The 24,584-nt window shown below is 33.6% G+C and overlaps 1 protein-coding gene across 1 annotated transcript in view; it reads right to left on the bottom strand.

Moving 5' to 3' along the window:
* Positions 1–22,603, bottom strand: part of COL3A1 (collagen type III alpha 1 chain) — an 88,427-nt gene extending 65,824 nt beyond the window's left edge. Inside the window, exon 1 of the mRNA XM_053698599.1 lies at positions 22,398–22,603. Within this exon, the coding sequence (XP_053554574.1) occupies positions 22,398–22,494 (97 nt within the window). The 5' untranslated portion in view covers positions 22,495–22,603. The remainder of the gene's footprint in view (positions 1–22,397) is intronic.
* Positions 22,604–24,584: the final 1,981 nt, after the last annotated feature.

Genomic DNA, 24,584 nt, shown 5'->3' with positions numbered 1-24,584 from the left:
AACATAGCAGCTGTTCTATATAAGTTCTGGTCAGTATTCATCTGCTGAACTGCAAAATGTGCAAGTATTTAACGTTGCTAATTGCTACTAAACATCTGAGGAGGATTTTCTGTGCAAAAGTCTGAAATGTTTGAATTAGGAATCTAAACACAGGCTGATTTTATTTTTCAAATTTTGTTTTGCATTTTACTTCCTGTTTGATTATAAAACAGTGATTAGAAAAGACAACCTGTTATTTTAAAATGCAAAAAATTAATTAACACATTCATTCACGTTATCCATAATTCTAAGAGATCTTAAACTGTTTGGGGCCTATCTAGCAAGCTCCGAATGCAGCTTGACGCCCCGTGTTTCTGGTGAGCCTAAAGACCGCTGCTCCATAACCCTGTCTGCCTGCTCTGATGAGTGATGAGACGGACAGGAATCGCCGCAATTCAACCCGATCGAGTACGATCGTGTTGATTGACACCTCCCTGCTGGTGGCCCATTGGCCGCGAGTCTGCAGGGGGCGGCATTGCACCAGCAGCTCTTGTGAGCTGCTGGTGCAATGCTGAAAACGGAGAGCGTATTGCTCTCCGCATTCAGCGATGTCTGTGGGACCTGATCTGCACTGTCGGATCAGGTCCGACAGACATTTCATAAATAGGCCTCTTTGCATCAACCTTTGATAGCCCACTCCTAAAAGGGGGAGAGTAAGTGGAGGGAACCATCTTAAATAACACCGCCTTTTTGTTTTCTATTATTATCTATATTTCTATTTTGTAACAGCAACACAACAGGGAAGGCAGACTGGGACTGAAGGATTATGGGACCTACCTTACTAGATAGTTTACAACCTAAGCAATAGATTACTACTTACTACTCCATATAAAATAAATGCAGCACAGCCAAAAGATTGGGTTTGAAGGCTTAGTGCTGTAGTGATAAAATGTACCAACTGATTAAAGGTGGTTGCCTCCTCACACAGGATTTTAGACACATGCAAAGCCTATCCCTGCTGAACCTCATATCAACGGTGCCTTGACCTAGCCATTACAGACAACCAGCCTCAGATTCCACAAGACCCACACTACACTCACACCACGAGTTGTGGAAAACAACAGACTGGGGTGGGAATGTTGGAGTGTCTTTTAGCTTACGCCTCATATAGTTCAAGTGCTCCCAATTATTAACACTACAACCCCTATACCCCACCAGCACTGACCACCATTCCTGGGTACACCACACAATGGGCTTATAGCTGGTATTATGTGTTAAAAGTAAACACAATTTATATTTTTATGTCGGGTTAGCGCAAATGAGAATATGCAATCGTGTTTTTCGTGAGAGTGGGGTGTCCACTTTTTTTCCATTTACTTCTACGGGGGAATAAGTGAACATGCACACTATATTCTAAGTGTCTTTTTGCGCTCGTCAGGAGAGCAAAAACAGTTAACTTTCAACTTCTAATAAAAGCACAACCCGAAAAGCTCACAAAGCTTACTTCTAGCGCAATTAACGCTCAAACATGTGATTGTTTTTTTTTCCTTAAATACAATTTTATCAGTAAATACATTTTGAGATTAATGTCCTTCTAAACATAAAAATGCAAAGACTCAGTCTTATCAGAGTAGTAAAATAGATGTATTTAAATATGATTGTATATTTTTGTTTTCATCGAACTTTTATAGTGCATGACAACACACAACAAAAAAAAGGTTTGCAATTTCGACTGGGCTAATTACTATAGCTTGTAATACTTCACTTTGTATATTTAATTCAGAAATTATGAATTTATTGGAAGATTTATTTGACATTATATGCCTTTAGGATGTATGACTAACTTAGTAAAAATTGCAGCTAATTTGTTAAAGAAAACAATTGTCAGCCACTACATTCAGAGCATTTTAATTTCTTAACAAAACTGCATTTCCAAACCAAGACTATCTACGTAATATTCACTATTTGGCCAGAAGATGGCAGCATTTTATAGCATTCAGAGTGATTATGGCACATCTGGATTAAATTAATACCTCATTTGAACTCAAGTAAAACGAGATATAAAAGTTGCTGGAAATGAAACTGTTTTGTGAAACTTTGCTGCTTTTGGCAGATTGTAATTCAACTCATTGGGTAGACTCATTGTATACATATGGACTGGTTTAGTTTAGTTTAGATACCCTTATGCATTTATTGAGATTGGTTGTCAGAATGTTATGGCATAATACAAGGTATATATCACAGACACATTTGAATACAATTTCCAAATCTTTCTTATATTATTTTATTTATCCCTGAGAAAAAATTGGCACATTAATGTGTAATTACCTAGCGGATATGTGGGGGGAAAAACAGCTGTCTCTGCAGAACTGAGACTAAGATTGTTAAACATTCAAGCTTATTCCTATGTCTAATTTGCATTTTGTGGATAGACCATTGCTTTATAATGAATGCCAAAATAGTTATCAGATATATACACAATATGTTGAAGCATTTTAGTTGAGAGGGCTCGGTTTTCAGTTACTTAGGAAATAACATTTCTTATTCTGCTTCAATAAAAAGCTTTTTTTCAGAAAAATAAGATGTATAGTTCTAAAATAGAAAGATACTAAAAAGTCATTGTAAAAGACAAGGGGTTAAAATTAAATTATTATGATTTAGAGAGTACATTTTTAAAAGGCTTGATAGTATTCTTCTTAAGTACTAAGGGCCAGATTACAAGTGGAGCTCTAAATATCGCCCATAAGTGATATTAGTGCTCCACTGAGTAATACCAGTACCAGTAGTACCAGTAATGTGCACTGTTACAAGTTAAGGCCAATTGCTAGGAAGCATTGTGCTCACGAAAGCGCGCTTCCATAGGCTCCAATTGGTGCCTTGTTCTGATGCTGACAGAACACATACATATATATGTATATCAGTATATACATATATATATTTACTAACTGCTGTCCATTTCTGCACTACTTACCCCCTTCAATGCATGAGGTTCTGATGCCATCTCTGACTATTGTAACCTATTGAAGTGCTCTCTCGTGAGTGCAATGCTTCCCAGCAATGCGAACGCGAGCTCGCATACGCATTACTGTTAACTTGTAATACCAGCGCACATTAATGTGTCCTAGTATTACACAGTGGAGCACAAATATTGCTTTCTTGAAAGCAATATTTAGCGCTCCACTTGTAATCTGGTACTAGGCCTTTTAATGTAAGAAATCCCTTCCCGCCAGATACAACTTTGTCTCGTAGGCTAGGCTTTTAGCCTAGTTTTAAGGATACTCCCATATAGACTGGCATATGAAATTGGAAAACAAACTAGTTTTTCTCCTCTGTTGAAAGATGGCTGAACTTATACAGAGATTCAAAGCACACAATGGAGAATTTGGCCTTCTATGTTCTTTTCCTGGGATAGATTCTCTGTGATTATTTTTTTTAGTTGCACAAACTGGGGTTATCGTTGCTAGAGTTGCCCTGTAGACATTTGGACTGGATGTTGTAATTCCTGGTATTTTCTTGAAGGCTTGTTTAATACTTTTGTAGCTTGTAGTCATTTGTAAATTTCATACCTATATTATTTGTCTTTCAATAAAATATTTTAAAAAGTGGACAACCCTTTTTAGTTTGTAATATTCTGGTACACAATTACCACCACAGTGCTGTTTGGCTCACTCTTAATACTCACTCTAAATAGTTTGAATGAGGGTGTCTCCTTTGTTCGTTCAGATAATTATTCTGCTTGTCTTTGTTAGAAGTGTTTAATCTTGTGCATATCATAGCTATGATAGCAAAGGAATGCAAATTATTTTATACAAAACTTGTGAAATGTTTTGATCTTTAGCATACTGCCTTGTTCAAGACGGAATAATAAATATTTAAAGTAATTTAGACTTTATCTTTATTCTATAAATCCTGTATTGCTTTTCTTTTTAGTCTTTAAAGGGACATTCCAGCCAAAATTGGAAACCACATGGGTGCATTTTGGTATTGAACAGAAGACATTTTGTAATATACATGCATTAGCAAAAATGCTTCTAATAAACGCTATAGCTGTTTCAAAAGTGTAAGTATGCACCGTGCACCAGCATGTTAAACACAGCACTTGCTCAGAGATCCTAAGGTGCTTGTACCATCTGGTAATGACTCAATTTGTTCATTGCTGACATGATACAAGCCCCACTGATGATCTGAGAAGCTGCATTATTTAAAACTTGCGTACAGTGACAATATCTAGCTATGCTTCACATGCACGTGCAGAGAAAATTGTTAACACAAAAACAGTGATAACTTTTACTAGAAGCATTTTTTGCCAATACAAGTATATTGCAAATATGTTTCTATTAAAAGATGTAATAAATCTATGTGCATTTAAATTTTGACTGGATTGTCCCTTTAAGCATTGATACAAGATACAAATCACTTGAGTGCAATAGAATTTAATGTGCATCGGGATAGTGCAACCTCAAAGCTCTGGCTAACTGTTACGCTTCACAAGAAAGTTGAACAAAAAACATTTAAACATTTAATACATTTCAAAGTACAGTTAGAATCATAATAACACTGTCTAATAAGAATTATTTGAAATAAAATTGCATTCAAAAGTGTTAGGGCTCAAATATATGAGGTCTCAGGTGTTAGGGAAAAAAAAGGCAGCCAAAGGGCCTTATATATATATATATATATATATATATATATATATATATATATATATATATATATATATATATATATATATATATATTCATCCAAAGGTAAAAAAGCACTCACCGGGTCTTTATGCAAACAAGCAGTTTGCATAAAGACGGGGTGTCACCCCGAAACGTCACATTAAACTGCTTGTTTGCTTTTTTACCTTTGGATGAATGTATTATACTTTTAAAAGCACCCCGGGCATTTTGGATCTCCATATTGGATGTTACTGTGAGTGCTGATACCCACTTGGATGCATATATATATATATATATATATATATATATATATATATATATATATATATATATATATGTGTGTGTGTGTACCTATGTATTGATGTATTTATATGTGTATATATGTATTTAAAGATTTATATAAACACATAAATACATATATATATATATATATATATATTATAGGTACAGAAATATATATACAAGAAACATCAAATATATATATATGTATTTTTTAATAAATAGAACATATTCTGCTATGTGAAGAACATTGGAATGTGAACTATTAATGTTTAATGTCGGTTTAGTACACTTGAGGAAATGCGATCGGGTTTAAACGCGAGTAAGGATGTAAGGTTTTTTTCCACTTTTTGCATTCCATTAAAATATATGGGGGAATACATTAACACTGTTGCAATATTCGGATCTTTGTGCACATTGGGTTTGCACAAGATTAATTTCAACTTGTAATATGTGCGGTACCCAACGTGCTAGCTGGGTTACCGATTCACTAATCTAGCCCAAAATGTTGAATTATTCATGATGCTTTTCCTATTGTTTCCACTGCCAATAGAGAGGCTGTGTTCTAGGGAATTCGGAACCCTGACTCTTCTAAATGATTGGTTTTATCAGTGCAGGAAATATATAAGATAATCATTTAAAACACTTTTCGCGGGTTTGAACCATAGAACAAAATGTTTTAGGATAATGGTATTTTTATTTTTTTTATTTGGACCATGGAACAATATGCATTAGGATAATGTTTTTTTTGTTGTTTTTAAAATTTATTTATTATGAATGCATTTTGTATGTAGATCTTTTCCAATGCCACAATAAACTTTCTCTGGTCCATATAACAAATTACGGCCATTTAAATTAATGCATATCACATTCATTTTTAAATCTTACTGTAAATTTCTCCATTACTTCTGCTGGAAGGCTAAGAATGAACTATTCATTCCATAAATAAGTGTTTCATGAAACTAGTACAAATAATTACCCATTGTTCTGATATTTAATTTTTATGAAAAACAATTTAATACTGAACATTATTAAATACACATAATTAAAAAAAATAATCATATGCTGTAAAACTTTAAAAATAGAAATTCTATATGCATTTTTGTACGTCTGGCAAATCTCCTTCTAGAAATATTAAGCAAGCAGGCATCATGACAGTGAAGCGTTCCATAAAAGATGAGGTATGACATGTAATTGATGTACTGTCATCTTGCACAGTGTTTAAAGGGCAGTGCTATATAACAGTAGTGCTAAACCTTTAATAAAATAATGTGAACAATGCTTTTAACTATGGATGGAAAACATTGTGTAGAATTAATTCTCTGTTTCTGTAAAGAATTTCATGAGTGCAATGGAAGCAGTGTGTTCCTTGACATGTTGTGCTTGAAGCAGGATTTCTAATATGTTTCAGACGTGGATTCACATATTGTGAAAATAGTGTTCTTCTTTTCAACATGCACCCAATAAATAACCGTTACTGATAAAATAAGGTTTTTTGGAAAGATGTGTCTAGGGGGAACTCTACAAGAAAAGCCTGGCAATTAATAACATTAAATTCCATAAAAAGGGTGCAGCTGAGTGATGTTGTAATAATACACGAGAACTGCAGGTCATGGGTAGAGTCAAGGATGAAAAAATGAAAAGTGTGCAGAGATAAGACTGCTAGTAAATCAAGTGAGATGTTACAAATGAACTAGATAACCAGAGCAGGAAAATTTCCTGTAAAAAAAAAAGAATGTAAGGAATTGAAAATTAGGAAAATTTAAATTTAGTGGTGATTATGTAGATAGATAGATAGATAGATAGGTTGATATAATTATATTTTTATTATTTCATTATAAAAGAACTTCCAACACATATATAGAATTCTAGGTGCGCCAATAACCTATATGTATACATTGCAACATACAATAGTGAAGCATAATGGAGTTAATTCCTTGTCAAATGTGATATGCTTTTTTCGTGATCAGAGTGCAAAAATGCAATCTACTGACTCGGATCCAATCGGATATCATAACCCCTTCCCCCCCGATGCATGGGCAGCAATAACTTTGACAAACGTAATCCATCAAACCACAAACTCTTGATTAAATATTTATATAAAAATGGAAACTTTGAATTCCACAGCCAAAGGCACTTTACACAGATCTGATACAAGATAAAACACATCTGATAGAAGATAACAGAAATCTGATAGAAGATAACAATATTGGCCATTGATCTGAGCATGCTCATATCCAAAAAGCAATGCCTATGCCAACAAGGGTGACAGCCCATTGGATGACAATTTAATTTACACCAAAATAACTAAACTGAGCATGTAATAATTATCAATTACATTAAATATAAATGTAAAAACACAAATAACACATATCTGTCAAGATATTGACAGTTGCAAGATCAAAGCCGATATAAATAACAATGTATACCTATCAGTCATGGCATTAAAAACCTATTTAAATAAGTAAATAAAAAATAAACACACATACTCAATTAACCCCAATTGAACCACTATAAAAGGAATCCGTCACTGACAGGGGCCATGCTGCTTGTATCAATGGAGATCGAATCTAGTGGAGATATCAAGCTCTGCTGTGCTTGATTTAACAGTTGTGCTGAAATTGAACAAGAAATCTGGAAAGATTGAACCCAACCCCCTTATTAGTTGAAATTAAAAGAGACATGAAACCCACATTTTTTTCTTTCATGATTTAGATACAGCATACAATTGTAAACATTTTTTTAAATTTTATTTCTATTATCAATTTTGCTTTATTCTCTTGATATCCTTTGACGAAAGAGCAGCAATGCACTACTGTGAACAAGCTGAACACATCGGTAAGCCAATCAAAGGAGGTTTATATGTGCAGCCACCAATCAGCAGCTAGCTCCCAGCTCCTAAGTCTATCTAGATATGCTTTTAAAAAAAGGATACTGAAAGAATGAAGCAAATTAGATAAAGAAGTTAATTGGAAAGTTGTTTAAACATGTATGCTCTATCTAAATCATGAAAGAAAAATGCTGGGTTTCATGTCTCTTTAAGCTGAAGACAAAATCAGTATCAAACAGAACAATACTTACCTAGGCCCTATAGGCTATGTATGCAAGACTTTGGCATTGCTTCATTAAGGTTTTTATTACTTACTTGTTTCTTTACCTTGTTAGTAATGTTTGATATTGTTGGCTTTGCTTCAGAGCCAGGCAACATAAAACATCAAAGCATACAGAACACAATGGTTTGATTTAGTACTTTCTTGTAGCATTTTGCCATATAAATAACACTATATTAAACAGATGCTGAAAAGAATTTCACAGCTGCTCAATATCATTATTTATTTTCTGAAATCATTTACACCTATAGCTTGCAAATGTGTTTGATTTTAAAAGCTGTTTGGAATGGTGTCACCTTTATAGGGTCTGCTGTATCATAAAACAGCTGCATTTAAAATGATATCTTCAATTCATTTTGTAAATTTACAACATAAGGCTCATGAACAGGCACACTATTTAGTAGAATTTATTCCAGTTAAAACAGAACAGTGAATCTATTTACAACCTCTATAGACTATTATGTTATATTTGGAAAATAAAATTGGATATACTTTATACACAAACAGAACCAATCCATCTGCTAGGTACTGTTTAATTCTTGCTTTTAAAAAGGGGGATTCCAAGAGAATGAAGACAATTAGATAATAGAAGTAAACTGGAAAGTTGTTTAAAATTGCATTATCTATCTTAATCATGAAAGAAAAAAAAATGTGTTTTATGTCCCTTTAAAAAACGGCACGCCCAAAACAAGAAATCAAATCAGAAGCATGTAACCAGCAACATCCCCTTTAAGAAAAAAACATGTCTAAACACAGGACTTCTAAGCAGATATTACTCATCACCAACATTTTAAAAAGTTACAATAGCAAATACCAAACCTCTGAGAAGACTATTTGGGCTCCATGTATCAAGCTGCTGATGCCGCTTTGGATCTTTTTCAGTGCAGACTCACATGAGCAAACCTGCACTTGATAGATAAATAGCAGCGGCCTTATCCTAACCTATATCTCAGCACCGAGTTGGCGGATTAAAATCACCCCAGACTAGTCCGACTCCAGTGATTGACAGCCCTGTCTCGCATGTGATTGGCCGCGTGAGAGCAGGGGCTGGTGACTGTTTGTGCAATGATTAATGTGATGCCGGGGCACAAGTTCCCAAGAGTGAAAATTGTCCTCCTGGCATGTGATAAATGGAGCCCTATGTCTTTAGTAACCTGTTTAAGAAGTTACATGCCCAAAAATCCCATCTCAATTCAGAAATACGTGCCAAGCAACTCTTACATTAAATCTACGGATGTTGTTCTTGTAGTGTGAATCATAATATGTGAAACCAATGTAAGCAGACAGGAAAGAAGGAAAAAAATAAAAAAGGAAAAGCAGACAGGAAAGAAGGAATGAAGGGTATAACTTTGAAATCATAGAATATATGTTCCAATTAACGTGTTTCTACACCACAATGTCTCAAACGCTACATTTCCATAATTTGAATGTGACAAAAAATGATCAATTTGATGAAGATTCTGATAAACTTCACTAGAAAAGTCTTCACAGTGGTAGAGAGTTTGGGGACTTCCATAAAATCCATTAATTATTTCAGAGAGATTTTTAGAGACATTATTAATTCCCATCCTGCACATTTGTGTTTATTTGTCTTTAATCCATTTTTTTCCCCTTTTTTTCCAGTCAGAGAACATACATTGAAGCCCATGAGAATGAAAGAGGCCATTAATGCTTAGATTATTGAAAACAATAACAACAGCTAAATCCCAAGTTGTTAGTTTCATAGGAATTAAACATATTTCCATGACTGAAATATACTGGGGGTGATAATACTCTCATATACTTTGTTTCAGGGCAAGATCGTAATTATATCAAACAAAAGTGTTGGTGTAAAGAAAAAAAATATTGGCTCCACTCCAACAGTATATCAAAGCAAAATCAGAACATTTAACCAGGTGACCAGGGCTTGGCAGATATGCCAGTTTGAGGTGGTTTTAGAGGGGTGCAATTCTACTCATTACTGTGGTACCTCAAACCTTTTATACATGTGATGGAAGATTTTAAAAACAAAATTAAGGTAGAAATAGCAAGTAGAAAATGAGGTTTGACACCTGTACTTAAGTTTTTTGATCATCTTTTTTAGACACGAGACCACATGAAAATAATGATTTTGTTTGTCATTAAAAACAAAATTCCTTCAATAAACATTCATGGGGACAGTTCGGAATCAATTTGTTAAAGAAAATCCATTCACCCTCTATTTCCTATGGGGATCATCTTCAGGGTAGCAATGGAAGGGCTTAATTGGCAGGATTAGCAAAGAATAAAGGTGAAACTGACATACTTATTTGCTGACTCAGGAATCAATGACAAGGACACTGCTGGAATCCTATTGAGTTGTGTAAATTTGAACCCTATCCAGCCTAAAGAAAAGCCTTTCCCCTTTATTGAAATGGTTTTTAACTGACACATTTTCATCATATTTATTAGATTGTTTGCTAACCATTAAAAAGACTGCTTGATTATTATATTTTTGAAGAAGGCCAAAACTAGCAGACATGTGCTAACTTTATCTTTTGTCCAAAAACAAATGCACTTGTCTAATCTTTAGAGCCCCCAAATTTTGAGGTCTTGAAATATCCTGATGCCGGTTTTACATAACAGCTTCCTCTGGGTGTACATAATATGAATTTAGAGGGATCAGTTCATACCCTCCCCAGTCTGGTAATTTACTACAGAATGGTATCTTTCTAGTAGTGTTGCCCTTGCACCATTGACTTAGTGACTAAATAAATGGAAGTAACCCACTAGTGGTGCCGCCCAGGGAACAGTAACTCAGTCAATTAAGTTTACTGTGATAGAATTTTCCTGCCTTCTGTTTAAAGGCTTTGCACCAGCTCTTAGCTGCTGGAATGAAAAATGGACTACCAGATGATTACTGACAGGACACAATTAATTGCAACTGGAGGTACAGCTGGTAAATGTGTTTTGTGACACATAGAAAGTGGCAGCTGTAATTAATTACCTCCTGTCAGTATGTGTCTGCAAATATGTTTTAACACCAGGCCTTTTGAACTCTTGTGAGTGTCTATTGACTCTAACCAGGGCAACAGCAATAAGTAGCTCAATTACCAAAAATTGAGCTAGGAACTGGATGTGAATATTGTAAAATGTATATGATACTGTATGTATTTAACATGTATACTATACCCATTTATAACATGTATCCATTGCTTTTAGTTGAGTTTACTAAACCCAGAGAAAATAATATACTTCATATCTCATAATCTATGTTTATGATATTCCATCTTAAAATAAAATCAATCTTTTTCTGAGAGAACCAAAAATGTATTCACTTTGATAAACTGAAAAATAAAATGCTGTAACAATTATAATGTTGATCAAACACCACCTACATGTTGATTATTGTCTAAGGTTATCAATGAACTCATTTTGACATGTATGATATCCTAAAAAAGAAATGCTAAGTATTTTCCTTGTTTACTGAGATGCATCTTCACCTACAGTTACTAAGACTAAAGCAAATTCTCAGGTCTCTTAAGTTTATGCAGTTTTTGTATTATTCTAGGCCCCCTTTCACTCACTTTTTCCTTCTTTAGTGAAAAATAGTATAAACTGAATAATTTATAAACTAAAGGTTCTTGGGGAGGCAGTTCTGCTTCTTACACTCTTCGCCACCTCTGAGGTGGAGAAGAGAAATAACCGAGAGCTTGCTCGCTCGTTGTCGGTGATTGACAGTCACGCAAGTGAAGGGGCGGGTATTATACACTCCAATCAGTGTGTAATGATGCATATGTATGCAGCAAAGGTGTGCAGACAGCTTCTCAAGTTGAGAAGCTGTCCGCATACCATTTAATACATGGGTACCTCAGTACCACCTATTGTTCATCACCTGTTTAAACCCATTAGATTTAATGACACACAATGGAAATAAATGTTTAATTATCTTCGAAAGCAACGGACATGGCCACATTTATGAAGCAGGGCCAATATACTTTGGATGAGTAATTAAATGACTGTAGAGCACTTCACCATTGTTATGTCAGATGGTTTACATTTCCCATATATTCAAAGCAGCCAAGTTCCTAAGTATGATTCGATTTGTTTATATGAAGCAATTACATTGTTAAGCTTTTTCCATGTCTTAAATTTAGTAAAGTAAATTTTATTTTTTTACCAGAATAATTTAATGCTTGTTAAGGCACTTAGTCTTACCGTCTTATTTATTGAAGGGTATGAGATATAATTCCAGCCGTTTAATATAATTACAATGTTTATGAAATCAATGGTGCTGCTTAGGTTTCAGCCTAAGATTCTGGATGTTAAAAGAAAACTTAGCCCTTTTGACTGTTGATTTACAAATATTGTATTTATAGGCAACTTTGAGTTGATACTTAGTGACAAAAGCTTTTAAAGAGATACAGATAAATGGTTTGGACCAAAACATAGTAAAAATGTTAACTCAAAATCTCATGTTACTTTATGACAAGATCTATTTCAGAGTGTAATACATTAAATTTCTATGCCGATTTCCATTAGCCTGGCATATGTGTGATATAGAGGGTGGAATACGTTTGGCCTGGAACAAATATATGTTATTAACCATGTTTACCTATCTGTGTATCAGTGATGGATTTGTGCATCTACTGCAGTGGAAAGTCAATTAAAGATAGGGAAAATACTGGAGTATTTGTATGATGTTATTGTTATTGTGAACTCTTGTTGTCAAGTGCTTTTATGAAAAGTTCTATGAGCCTATATATGATGAGGCCCAGAAGCCATTTAATATGATGAGAAATAAGAGATGCGGGGGCCAGGAAATGTAGACAAGTGGTCTGGGGGCAGGCCAAATATCATAGGATCAGAGTCAAGCTGTTCTGGGGGGTTGAAAGGCTGCCGCTGGACTATCTGCAGGTAACTTCTTGGTGGGGATGGTCATTTCTGGGTAAGCCTTGGGTGATACCAGGTTTCATTGGGTCTAATGATGAAAATCTTGCTGGCATGGAGAGAAATCTTGTAAAAACTTTGGGGGATTTTTTTGAGCATTATATTGCAATGCATCTGTCCTTCACATCCATACAGCTCTCAAGCTAAAAATTGACTTCTTAAAATTCTTTGAGAGACCTCATGGTATTGACTTTTTAGATAATCTCACCAGACCAGAGTGCTTTGGCTCATTAGGCCCATTGTGAAAAAATTGGGACATACTGTAAATAAGGGAAGGAGGGAAAGTGTGACAGAGCTCTCACATTTTTGGACCATTGTGCAAATGTAACTGTTTGATCTAAAATTATGTTTAACCCATCTTTCTGCAGACATGTATAATTAATCTTTACTTTCTTGAGACATAGTTTATAACCAAGTCATAAAACCTACTGAACTTATATAAAATAAGCTTCAGTCATTTAAATATATTAACACATCAGCATATTTTCCATGAATTTTCCCTTTTTACTATACAAGAAAAACAATCACAACCACTTTAATCAGAGTTTAACTTTTTCCCATGTCCACCAGTCATATGGTCAGAACAAATAACTCCATTTAAGCTCTAGACGGGCTGATGGAATCAGAACCTTTTCTTTCTGATTTACTTCTCATGCAAACAATGTTCAAGGGAATAAATTGTGGAAAATGGAAGTGGTTTCTTAGCTAATCTGTAAGGAATCCACTTTCAGTAAACATTGCCAGAAAATTTCAAGTCCAAAGTCAATTCTCCAAATTATAGTTAACAAATGTCTGCTGCGTGAGCTATCTCATGTTTTCCATTGTCACGCTGACATTAAACAGGCTCTGCTTCCTACACAGCTAGGAGGTTGAAAACGAAATCCAATATTTTTGTCTGAGCAATGATTGTTAAAACAGATTATATGCTGATTACAACATGCAGAATGTGTGCTAGCCAGGGGAGGTATAACAAGGTACAAATAACATCTGCTCATCTCTTAAATCATTCAAACCAGGGCAAAGTACAAATAAATGTCTCTGCAGGAGAATGTACCTAATAGACAGAGATATTGTTCTGTTTAATTGAACGTGGCTGCAACAGTTTATATATAAACATACAGACATATAATATGGTTAAAGAAGTTTGACAACTAAAACTTGTTGCTTCATTATGAAGCTAGACTTCTTTAATCTTAACAGTGCCTCTTCCCCAGCAACAACAGAGGATCTCATTTTGTCAGAACTGAATTTGCTTCCCACAAACAAATGTAGGCGCCTACTGACAACCTTTAGTTTAGTGGAACTTTTTAAAGGGACAGTCTAGGCCAAAATAAACTTTCATGATTCAGATAGAGCATGTAATTTTAAACAATTTTCCAATTTTCTTTTATCACCAATTTTGCTTTGTTCTATTGGTATTCTTAGTTGAAAGCATAACCTAGGAGGTTCATATGCTAATTACTTAGACCTTGAAGGCCACCTCTTTCAGATTGCATTTTAACAGTTTTTCACCACTAGAGGGTGTTAGTTCACATATTTCATATAGATAACACTGTGCTCGTGCACGTGAAGTAATCTGGGAGCAGGCACTGATTGGCTAGACTGCAAGTCTGTCAAAAGAACTGAAAAAAGGGGCAGTTTGCACAGGCTTAGATACAAGATAATCACAGAGGTTAAAAGTATATTATTATAACTGTGTTAGTTATGCAAAACTGGGAAATGGGTAATAAAGGGATTATCTATCTTTTAAAACAATAAAAAATATGGTGTAGACTGTCTCTTTAACTTAGGTTTGCATTCAATTTTGTCAAACCTGATCCCATTTGGAATTAATGAAGCAATTTGGCATCAGAATAAAATAAAAAGTTTTGATACATTTATTTTCTTTAATTTTGTATTCTGAAACCCAAGGCAAATCCCATATTGGTGCGTATGAAGAGTTTAGAGCCAACTAGCTACACCCTCTTTCTCCCTTATCCAAGAGTGAAAACAGAATGGCTCTGCTTAGAGCAAAGTGCTAACCGCCAGGGGTACGTTTACTGTGGCTTTTCATTACACATTCTCCTTTCCTGCTACCTTACAGAGAAATCATCTACTTTATCTAAAGTACCAGAATGTTGCATGACTTGCAACACTCAAAGTGACCAAACGGGGACAAATCCATTATCTGACATAAGTCCTGATATAGTGATCGGGCTTTTCTTACAGCCAAATTCTACACTCAATATTACATTTTCCGTTTTGCAGAGCAAACACACTCTTGTCTGGTTTTCATGTGGACTAATAAAAGACAAACATCAAGTAAGTGGAAAATACATTGCTTCATGGCATATCCTATTCTAAAGTATAAGTCCATCAAAATGTTATTAAGGAAGTTGTTCTTATAAATGATGCTGCCCCTTTTCAAGAGATACAAATGTGTGGGATGACTTGCTAATGTGCAACAGAGGAGAAAAAAATGCAGCTTTTTTAGTGAAACTGTCCAAGGAGAATAATAAACTTTTGTGAATCAGGTATCCGGAACCCTTTAAAAAAAAAAAAAAAAACCTTCCAGTTTACCGTTATTATATTATTGCCTCATTATCTTGGTATCCTTTGGTGAAACTTGGCCCCTTGAGCATACTCTCAATAAAGCTTGCGTGTGACCTACTTGGATTATTTTAGAATTGTAATGGCATCAATAAGAATATTTTTGAGCACTAGATGGCAGCAGTGTTTTCACAATGTAAAACTGTTAAAATAATTCATGCAGAAATGTTGCATTCATGTGAATACTCCTGAGCCTACCTACCTGTTTTCATCAATGGGTACCATGAGAATTAAAGGGACAGTCTACACCAGAATTTTTATTGTTTAAAAAGATAGATAATCCCTTTATTACCCATTCCCTAGTTTTGTACAACCAACACAGTTATATGAATGCACTTTTTACCTCTGTAATTACCTTGTATCTAAGCCTCTGCAAACTGCCCCCTTATTTCAGTTCTTTTGACAGACTTGCATTTTAGCCAATCAGAGCTTGCTCACCTGAACGCCACATGCGTGAGCACAGTGTTATCTATATGACACACATGAACTAACACCCTCTAGTGGTGAAAAACTGTCAAAATGGCCTGAGAGAAAAGGCGGCCTTCAATGACTTATACATTAGCATATGAACCTCATAGGTTAGCTTTCAACTAAGAATACCAAGAGAACAAAGCAAAATTGGTGATAAAAGTAAATTGGAAAATTGTTTAAAATGAGATTCTCTATCTGAATTATGAAAGTGTATTTTGGACTAGACTGTCCCTTTAAGTTAATTTGATAACAAAAAAGCATTTGATAATATAAGTAAAATTTTTTTAAAAAATTATACTCTCTATCTGAATCGTGAAACAAAATGTGTTTTTAGGTCCCTTTAAATCAAATTGAGTAAAACAAGAAGGTAAGAATATACAAAATTATTTACTTCTTTGTGTCTCTTTTCTATTACTCGCATTTAATGGGACAGTCTACAATAGAATTGTTATTGATTTAAAAGATAAATAATCCCTTTATTACCCATTCCCCAGTTTTGCATAACCAACACAGTTATATTAATATAATTTTTACCTTTGTGATTACCTTGTATCTAAGCATCTTCTAAAAGACCCAGATCACATTACTTTTTATTTATTATCTATTGACTTGCATACTGTGATGTGCTAACTCTTAAATAACTCCTCGGACGTGGACACAATGTTATCTATACGGCACATATGAACTAGCAGTCTCCTGTTGTGAAAAGCAAATAAAAAGGCATGTGATAAGAGGCTGTCTGTAATGGCTCTGAAACATGCAGAAATTTAGAGGATTAAATGTTATAAAGTGTATTAATATATCAATGTTGGTTGTGCAAAACTGGGGAATGGGTAGCAAAGACATTATCTATCTTTTTAAACAATAACAATTTTAGTGTAGACTGTGCTTTTAAGGACAAGATTTCATTGAGTTGCATAATGACTGGCAATTAAAAAAGAAAACACAATTTGATGAACTTAAGATATTTATTGTAAGTCACAATTTTGCTGATATTCAGCTTCTATACAAGTAAAGTATGTAACCGGACAACATATTGCCTACAAAATGTAATTACTGCCTTCCTAAGCACTGCAAGATTATGTTTTTTTAAGACACTTCTAAGGTCAAATTATACTTGGAAAATTGTAATGGATAAAAATGTCATATTAGTTAAAGGGACAGTCTACACCAGAATATTTATTGCTTTAAAAGCTAGATAATCCCTTTATTACCCATTCCCTAGTTCTGCATAACCAACAGTGTTATATTAATACACTTTTTACCTCTGTGATTACCTTGTATCTAAGCCTCATCAAACTGCCCCTTATTTTATTTTGTTTGACTTCGTTTGATTTTAGCCAATCAATACTAGCTCCTTGGAACTCCACATGCACGAGCACAGTGTTATCTATATGAAACACATGAACTAACACCCTCTAGTAGTGAAAAACTGTCAAAATGCCCTGAGCTAAGAGGCGGCCTTTAAGGTCTTAGAAATTAGCATATAAACCTCCTAGATTTAGCTTTCAACTAAGAATACCAAGAGAACAAAGCAAAATTGGTGATAGAAGTAAACTGGAAAATTGTTTATAATTACATGCCCTATCTGAATAATGAAAGTTTGTTTTGGACTAGACTGTCCCTTTAAATGTTGTACTTTAGTCACACATATATTTAAATCAAAGCAATAAGGGACACATATAAAATGTGTTTGTCGTTTGTTACATTATATGGGTAGACAGAGAGACAGTAAGTTTAACCAGTTTTTTTTTAAGGATCTTATAGCTTGTAACATATATTTATCTCTGTATAAGATTTTTTTTTCAGTTAAGTTGCACACAACTTTGTTTTCTTTTAATCTAAATGGAGTCATTTTTAACATCTAAATTCTTAGATTAACAGTTCTTTAAAAAAAGATTTTCCTTTTTAACTGCTCATCCAAATGCATTATACAACTTTTTACATGAGTTTAAATATATAAATAATATTTAAACATAGTCATATTAATTATGGCACAGATAGCTATTATTTAACAGCTACCTAATACTTCAAGTAACCCTGTTAAAGGGATAGGAAAGTCAAAATTAAACTTGCATGATTCCGATAGAGCATGCCATTTTAAGATACTTTTACATTCACTTTAATTTTCAAATGTGCTTCGTTTTCTTGGTATCTCTTGTTGAAAAAGAATACACACATATCCTACACTATTGAAAGCTAGTTGCTGATTGGTGCCTGCACACATTTGTCTCTTGTGATTGGCTAACTAGATGTGTTCAGCTAGCTGCCAGTAGTGCAATGCTGTTCCTTCAGCAAAGGATAGCAAGATAATGAAGCAAATTTGATAATAGAAGTAAACTGGAAAGTTGTTTAAAATTGTATGTTCTATCCAAACCATGAAAGAAAATTTTGAGGTTTCCTGTTCCTTTAATAAAGAAATTCATCACAAAATACTTACATATATAACAGTTTTCTGAAAATATTATTGGAAACATATAGAACACAAACTGAAATTATAATAAAATATTTAATATTTTCTATACCATATATTAAAATAAGAGACTATCTAACGGCTACATGAAAGACATTTCATGATAGTTTAGTACATGTTCCTCTGTAGTCTAGTTTTAAGTGCATGTTCCTTTTTAACCACTAGATGGTAGTGTTGCCCCAAGTCGTCATATATACAATTTAATTTTTGCCAAGTTTTTTTTCTTAAATTTTTTTTTTTTTTTAAATCAGCAGATTTTGTTTCTAATAAAATTGGAACTGATTTGCCAGGAACACACTAAATGACCTTGTCCATGGTTTTGTCTTGTAACACACAAAGGAAAATGAATATGTTTTACAGTACATGTGTTTTATATTATTCATCTGTTGTTTAAGGTCCAAGAATCCAAACCCCTAATGGCATTGCCTAGAGTTAACATACAGCCATATTAATCTTCATGAGATCATATATTGTACTTTGCCAGTTTCTGTAGACTACAGAGAGAATGTTTTACTTTACACAGTCAGACTTCTCCCAGCTGTTACAACATAGGAAGAGAATTCACAGCCTGTATTGATGACCACATGGAAATCTTTAGTGTTACTTATGACACATCTGTCTTTTAACATATCATCAGTAAAACTATATGTCTATAAAAGGTGCACTGTGCAGTTTGATTACAATCAGTTTGAATGGCAGCACAATCACTTGTGACAACAGGGAGTTATGTTTAATAGAGAAACAAGATGCTTCCCATGGATAAGTTCAGAGCAGCTGTAGTTCTTTCATCTGGTTCTTTAAATGGACAGTCAACACCAGAATTGTTGTTGTTTTAAAAAGATAGATAATCCCTTAATTACCCATTCCCTAGTTTTGCATAACCAACACATTTATAATAATATACCTTTTACATCATCTGTAATTACCTTGTATCTAAGCCTCTGCAGACTGCCCCCTTATTTCAGTTCTCTTGACAGACTTGCATTTTAGCCAATCAGTGCTCACTCCTCGGTAAATTCATGTGCATGAGCTCAATGTTATCTATATGAAATACATGAACTAATGCCCTCTAGTGGTGAAAAACTGTCAAAATGCACTTAGATTAGAGGCGGCCTTTAAGGTCTAAGAAATTAGCATATGAACCTCCTAGGTTTAGCTTTCAACTAAGAATATCAAGAGAACAAAGCAAAATTGGTGATAGAAGTACATTTGAAAGTTGTTTAAAATGTCATGCTCTATTTGGATCATGAAAGTTTTTTTTGGACTTGACTGTCCCTTTAATATTTTTGCATCATTGAAATGGATTTTGAAGTTGCAGTTTTTAAAAGGGACTTAAAACCCCAAAATGTTCTTTCATGATTCAGATAGAACATACAATTTTAAACAAACTCTCCAATTTACTTCTATTAGCAAATTGTCTTTGTTTACTTGTTTTATTTAGTTGAAAAGCTGGAAGGTAAGTTCAGGAGTGTGCACATGTCTGTAGCACACTATATTCAGCAGTTTTGCAATAATGTTATACATTGGTAAGAGCACTAGATGGCAGCACTATTTCCTGTCATGTAGTGCTGCCGACCTGTGCACGCTACCTATCTAAATATATCTTCAACCAAGAATAACACAAGAACAACACATTTTTCATAATAGAGGTAAATTGGAAACATTTTTTAAATTGCATTCTCTGTCTGAATCATGAAATACATAATTTGGGTTCCATGTCCCTTTAATGAATTATTATTTTTTTCACTTTTGATAAAATATTTTTTATACATTGAGTAGCTATTACACCCATTACATTTTATAATTGTGATAGAATGAAGTCATTATTGGAAACACAAAATGGAAGATTCTTTTTCAGATGAAATGTAATTAGCAGATTGTTCCTTAATTATCATGTGGGGATTGTAATAGCTAAATTCTGTAATAAGCTTCACAAATTGAATATAATCTTGTGGAGCACCTAATCTTTATTTTGATGGTATAATTTTGTGTAGATTACATTCCAGTGTAATGTGTGCCACCAAAAAAAAGATCCAATGATAATGAATATTCATTCTTTTCTGTACTTATGTCAGGAATTATAAACATTGCATATCCATTAATATTGACCCTACCACATAAACTACATTATAACTGCACCTGGACAATAAAACATTTTTACTTGCTGCTCATCATGCTGATAGTATATATGTATATATATCCATAGGGTAGAAATACAACTTTATTCTATTTAATTCTAGAAATGTCAGTTTATGTTGACCACATTTTGATAATTTCAATAGCCAATCATTCCTGCTAAACGTGTAGATGCTGTGCAAATATTGTGATTGATAGATATATAACTGCTTCATTACCACAACAATATATAACTTTCAACCTTTGTTTTAGTGCCCAACCTTCTGCATCCTAGAACGTGCTGCAAATCACAACACATGTAGAGAAGACTATAACTAGATTCAATGTTTTTAGGAAATTGACTGTAGTAGAATATACTCTCTAATGCACTAATACAATATTATTGGTGAAAGGTTTGCAAACACCAATGTGTCTTAAATAAAAAACTTGATATATGAAAAGATCCAATGCTCTTTGTTTAAAATGTACAGTGTAGAATATGAAAGTTTCAATTTAGGACCAATTAAAAAAGTTTAAAACACAGTGACTAAGTTCAGGAGATTAAAATGTTTAAGATTTAGAGAGATTAAAATGTTAAACTGTATCATCTAGAGTTTAAAAACAATCAAGCAAACTTGTAGAGAGTTATTATATGGTCTGGGCTACAATATAAATATGTTGAAAGTCATAGATTTTGCATTTTAAAAAGATGGGTATTTGTCCTAAGCAATTGTTATAAAGAAGATGCCTAGGATTTTTGAAACGTCTGTACATAAGTTATGCTGCTCCTTTATTAGGTACTGTACTTAAATTCTGCAACAGGTAAAAGTCATCTGTATCACTATTAACAAGGTGACCATCAAATGGATACTGTGTACCAAAATTGCATAACTATATGGTTCAACAATTAAAAATACAAATAACAAATTAAAAAATAAATATTTCAGTTAGATTATAAACTAATTACAAACTAATTACTTGATATAGCATAATAGTAATAATCAAAGTCACTGAACAAAGTATGTGAATACATTTAATATGAATTGATTTAATATAACTGAATTGTAATATACACCATGCATCTTAACCTCCCATTCACTCTATGCCTCACTCTTTGTCGTCATGTCATTCAGCCTGTGTATATAGTTACTTGTTGCTATGAATCAAGTCAGTACAGCCACTTTCCATCTAAACAATTCACTATCTAAACATCTGTATGTAAGTGGGTGACTCAAATGTATTCTCAAAAGTTTCTCATAATATTAATGTCTGAACATGTCAGTGCAATACATGTAATATTTATAAATGTTTTTTTTGTAATATTCGTGCCTGACAACCTGATAATACAGTACACTGGTTTCAGTATATAGAAAAAAGGACTTTTGCACAGAATGTTAAAATTCATCCTCCCATGTTTTTGTCTGAATAATGTGTTACATTAGTAGCATCTGTTATATTCTATAATGCTACTTTATTGTAAGGAAATGTCAGTGGTCTGACAAATCCCCAACAAAACTGTAGAATTTTTTTAAGATGCTATAATTAAAGCTAACACTACCAGTAAAACCTTATATAAAATATTAACATGTATTTAGTAATATAGCTAATTAAATATATACACTATTGATATATATTACCAAAATAAATATAACAAGAGTATTTTTAAATAACTTGCTTAAAAAAAGTAGTTAGCAATTCTGAGTAAATTGCAGAAATGTGATGGGGTGCATTTGCTATTTTTGGTAAATCAGATCAATAACAGTAAAGTTTGAAAAAAAATTAAAATGTTAAACTGTGAGAGTTACTCACCGTTCTGCTGTTGAGCCAATACTATGGATGGGGAAATCACTGCAAAGATGCAGAGAAGGAAAATTTGCACAAAGCTCATCATGTCTATGTTAGACATGAGACTCTAAGTGCAAGTAAATGGGAAAAAATAGCACCATCAATTGTGTTCCTGTCCCTTCAGCAATGGGCCCTTTCACAGAACCTAGCCACAGAGATTCCCCTGCACTGCACTTAAATAGGGAAAACTTTGGCATGCGTTCTATTCCAACCCTTTCTGAAATTTGAGATGAGTTAGCCTCCAATAAAAAAAATTCCCTTCAGCTGGATCCCATACATGGAGTGCCTTGCAATAAGCTGCAGATTTTGACTAACAATGGGTTAACCAAGAAGGAACTGTGTTTGACCCTTACAGAACAGGAAAAAAGTTTAAAGAGCACATCTGGAGCAAAGCACTAATGCCCTATGTTTGTCAAGGAGTATGGATAAAGTTTTGTTGCATCTTCTATATATAGATGCAGCAGATGTTACTACTTTTCATAAGGAACTTTAAGCACAATATGACTGCAGATATTATTATTATTATTATTATTATTATTAATAATAAAAAAACATCTATAAGAGGGAAAGGTATATTTATTGCATTACTGTTATAAATAATTTGTTAGCAGCTTTGACTTTTCCCACCTTAGACCTACACTTTCTTAAAATGGAATACATAATCTATGCCCCTATAGTGCATCTCTTTTTTATGATAACTGTATGCATAAGTGAAATATGTATAAAAAATAATATATACATATATTTTTAAAATTGTAGGTTTTAAAAATATTTTGATTTTGTTTGATGCTAAATATTTAACAGTTTTATTATCTACATTTTTATTAATTCCATAGGAAAGGATATTATAACGAACATTCTATTCTGCCAATGTACTGTGCTTATATAGAGGCTGAATTTTTTTTTTCAATTACATCACATTGTAAGAGGGTAACAGCTGTGTACTGGATACTAGGTTTTTATTGGGCATACTGGCTGAGTTGGTAGTTTATGTATCTGCAAATATTTTATTTTGAGGAAAAGTTTATATTAAAAACTTTCAGTGTGGTTATTTTCTTAAATGTTTAAGTGAAAATGTCTAATTTAAGCATGACATATATCAAATATTACAAAGTGCATTGCAAAAAATCTTTAATACAAAAGAAATATTTTAATGGGACATTCAAATAAAAAAAATCAGCATTATAATGTATTTTATTTTTTACTATTGCAAGCTATGGCCTAGTAGAGGTTGTAAACTTTGGAAACTGGTGGTAACATAAAAATCTGTAAAATTGTGTGTGAGGGGGCGCTAAGAAAGCTAAAACACAGAAACAATAGGGATGCAGAATGCTGTCCCTTTAAAAATAAATATGAAACAAGGATTATTTACCATTTTACAATTCCAGCATCACAATATTTTAAGGTTTTATAGTGCCTTCTGCAATATCCTTGTTGCATATTTATTTTTAAAGGGACAGTATTCTACATCCCTGTCAATAGTACTGTATTGTCTCTGTGTTTTAGCTTTCTTAGCGCCCCCTCACACACAATTTTACATATCACTACTGGTTACCTTGTGAGGAGGCTACCTCTAGAGAGTGGCTTAAACACCCCTAGCGCACCCCCCTTTTTTTTACTATTTATTTATTGTAGCAAAAAAATCTCCATATACTTTAATAGATATAAAGGTTTTTATTACAGTTTCCAAACTTTACCACATTAGAAATGAGCCCTATGTTTTTAACACATGTAAAAGTGACCTTTGACTGTTGCATACATGTGTATGCTACTCCTAACTGCATTCCATTTCTAACAGAGCTGTGTGGTTGTTTAAGGATTGCTTGTTTTTTTAAGTTATGAATGAATTGCTTTTGTCTCTAACTTTGACTGTTGTTTAATTATTGTAGAAGTACCATGTAGGATAGCTACACTTCTTTGCAACACCATGTAGTCACCTAGTTGCACCACTTGTGATACTGGCAGTGAGAAAAGGTGCACACCATTGTGGGTTTGAGTGCAGAGGGATCACTGACATAGGCATTTGCCACACACATTGTATTATGTCTGGAAGGTACTAACCATTATTAGTTGGACTGTTGTGTGAGGTGCTCAGAAGGTCTAATTACAAAGCATTGGGGTTTCCCTGCTCCATGTGGAAAATGGATTATA

Source organism: Bombina bombina, chromosome 1 (assembly GCF_027579735.1).
Source record: "Bombina bombina isolate aBomBom1 chromosome 1, aBomBom1.pri, whole genome shotgun sequence".
NCBI classification, from domain to species: Eukaryota; Metazoa; Chordata; class Amphibia; order Anura; family Bombinatoridae; genus Bombina; species Bombina bombina.
Note: the sequence above shows the minus strand (reverse complement) of the source record. Positions and strands in the feature narration are given on the sequence as shown.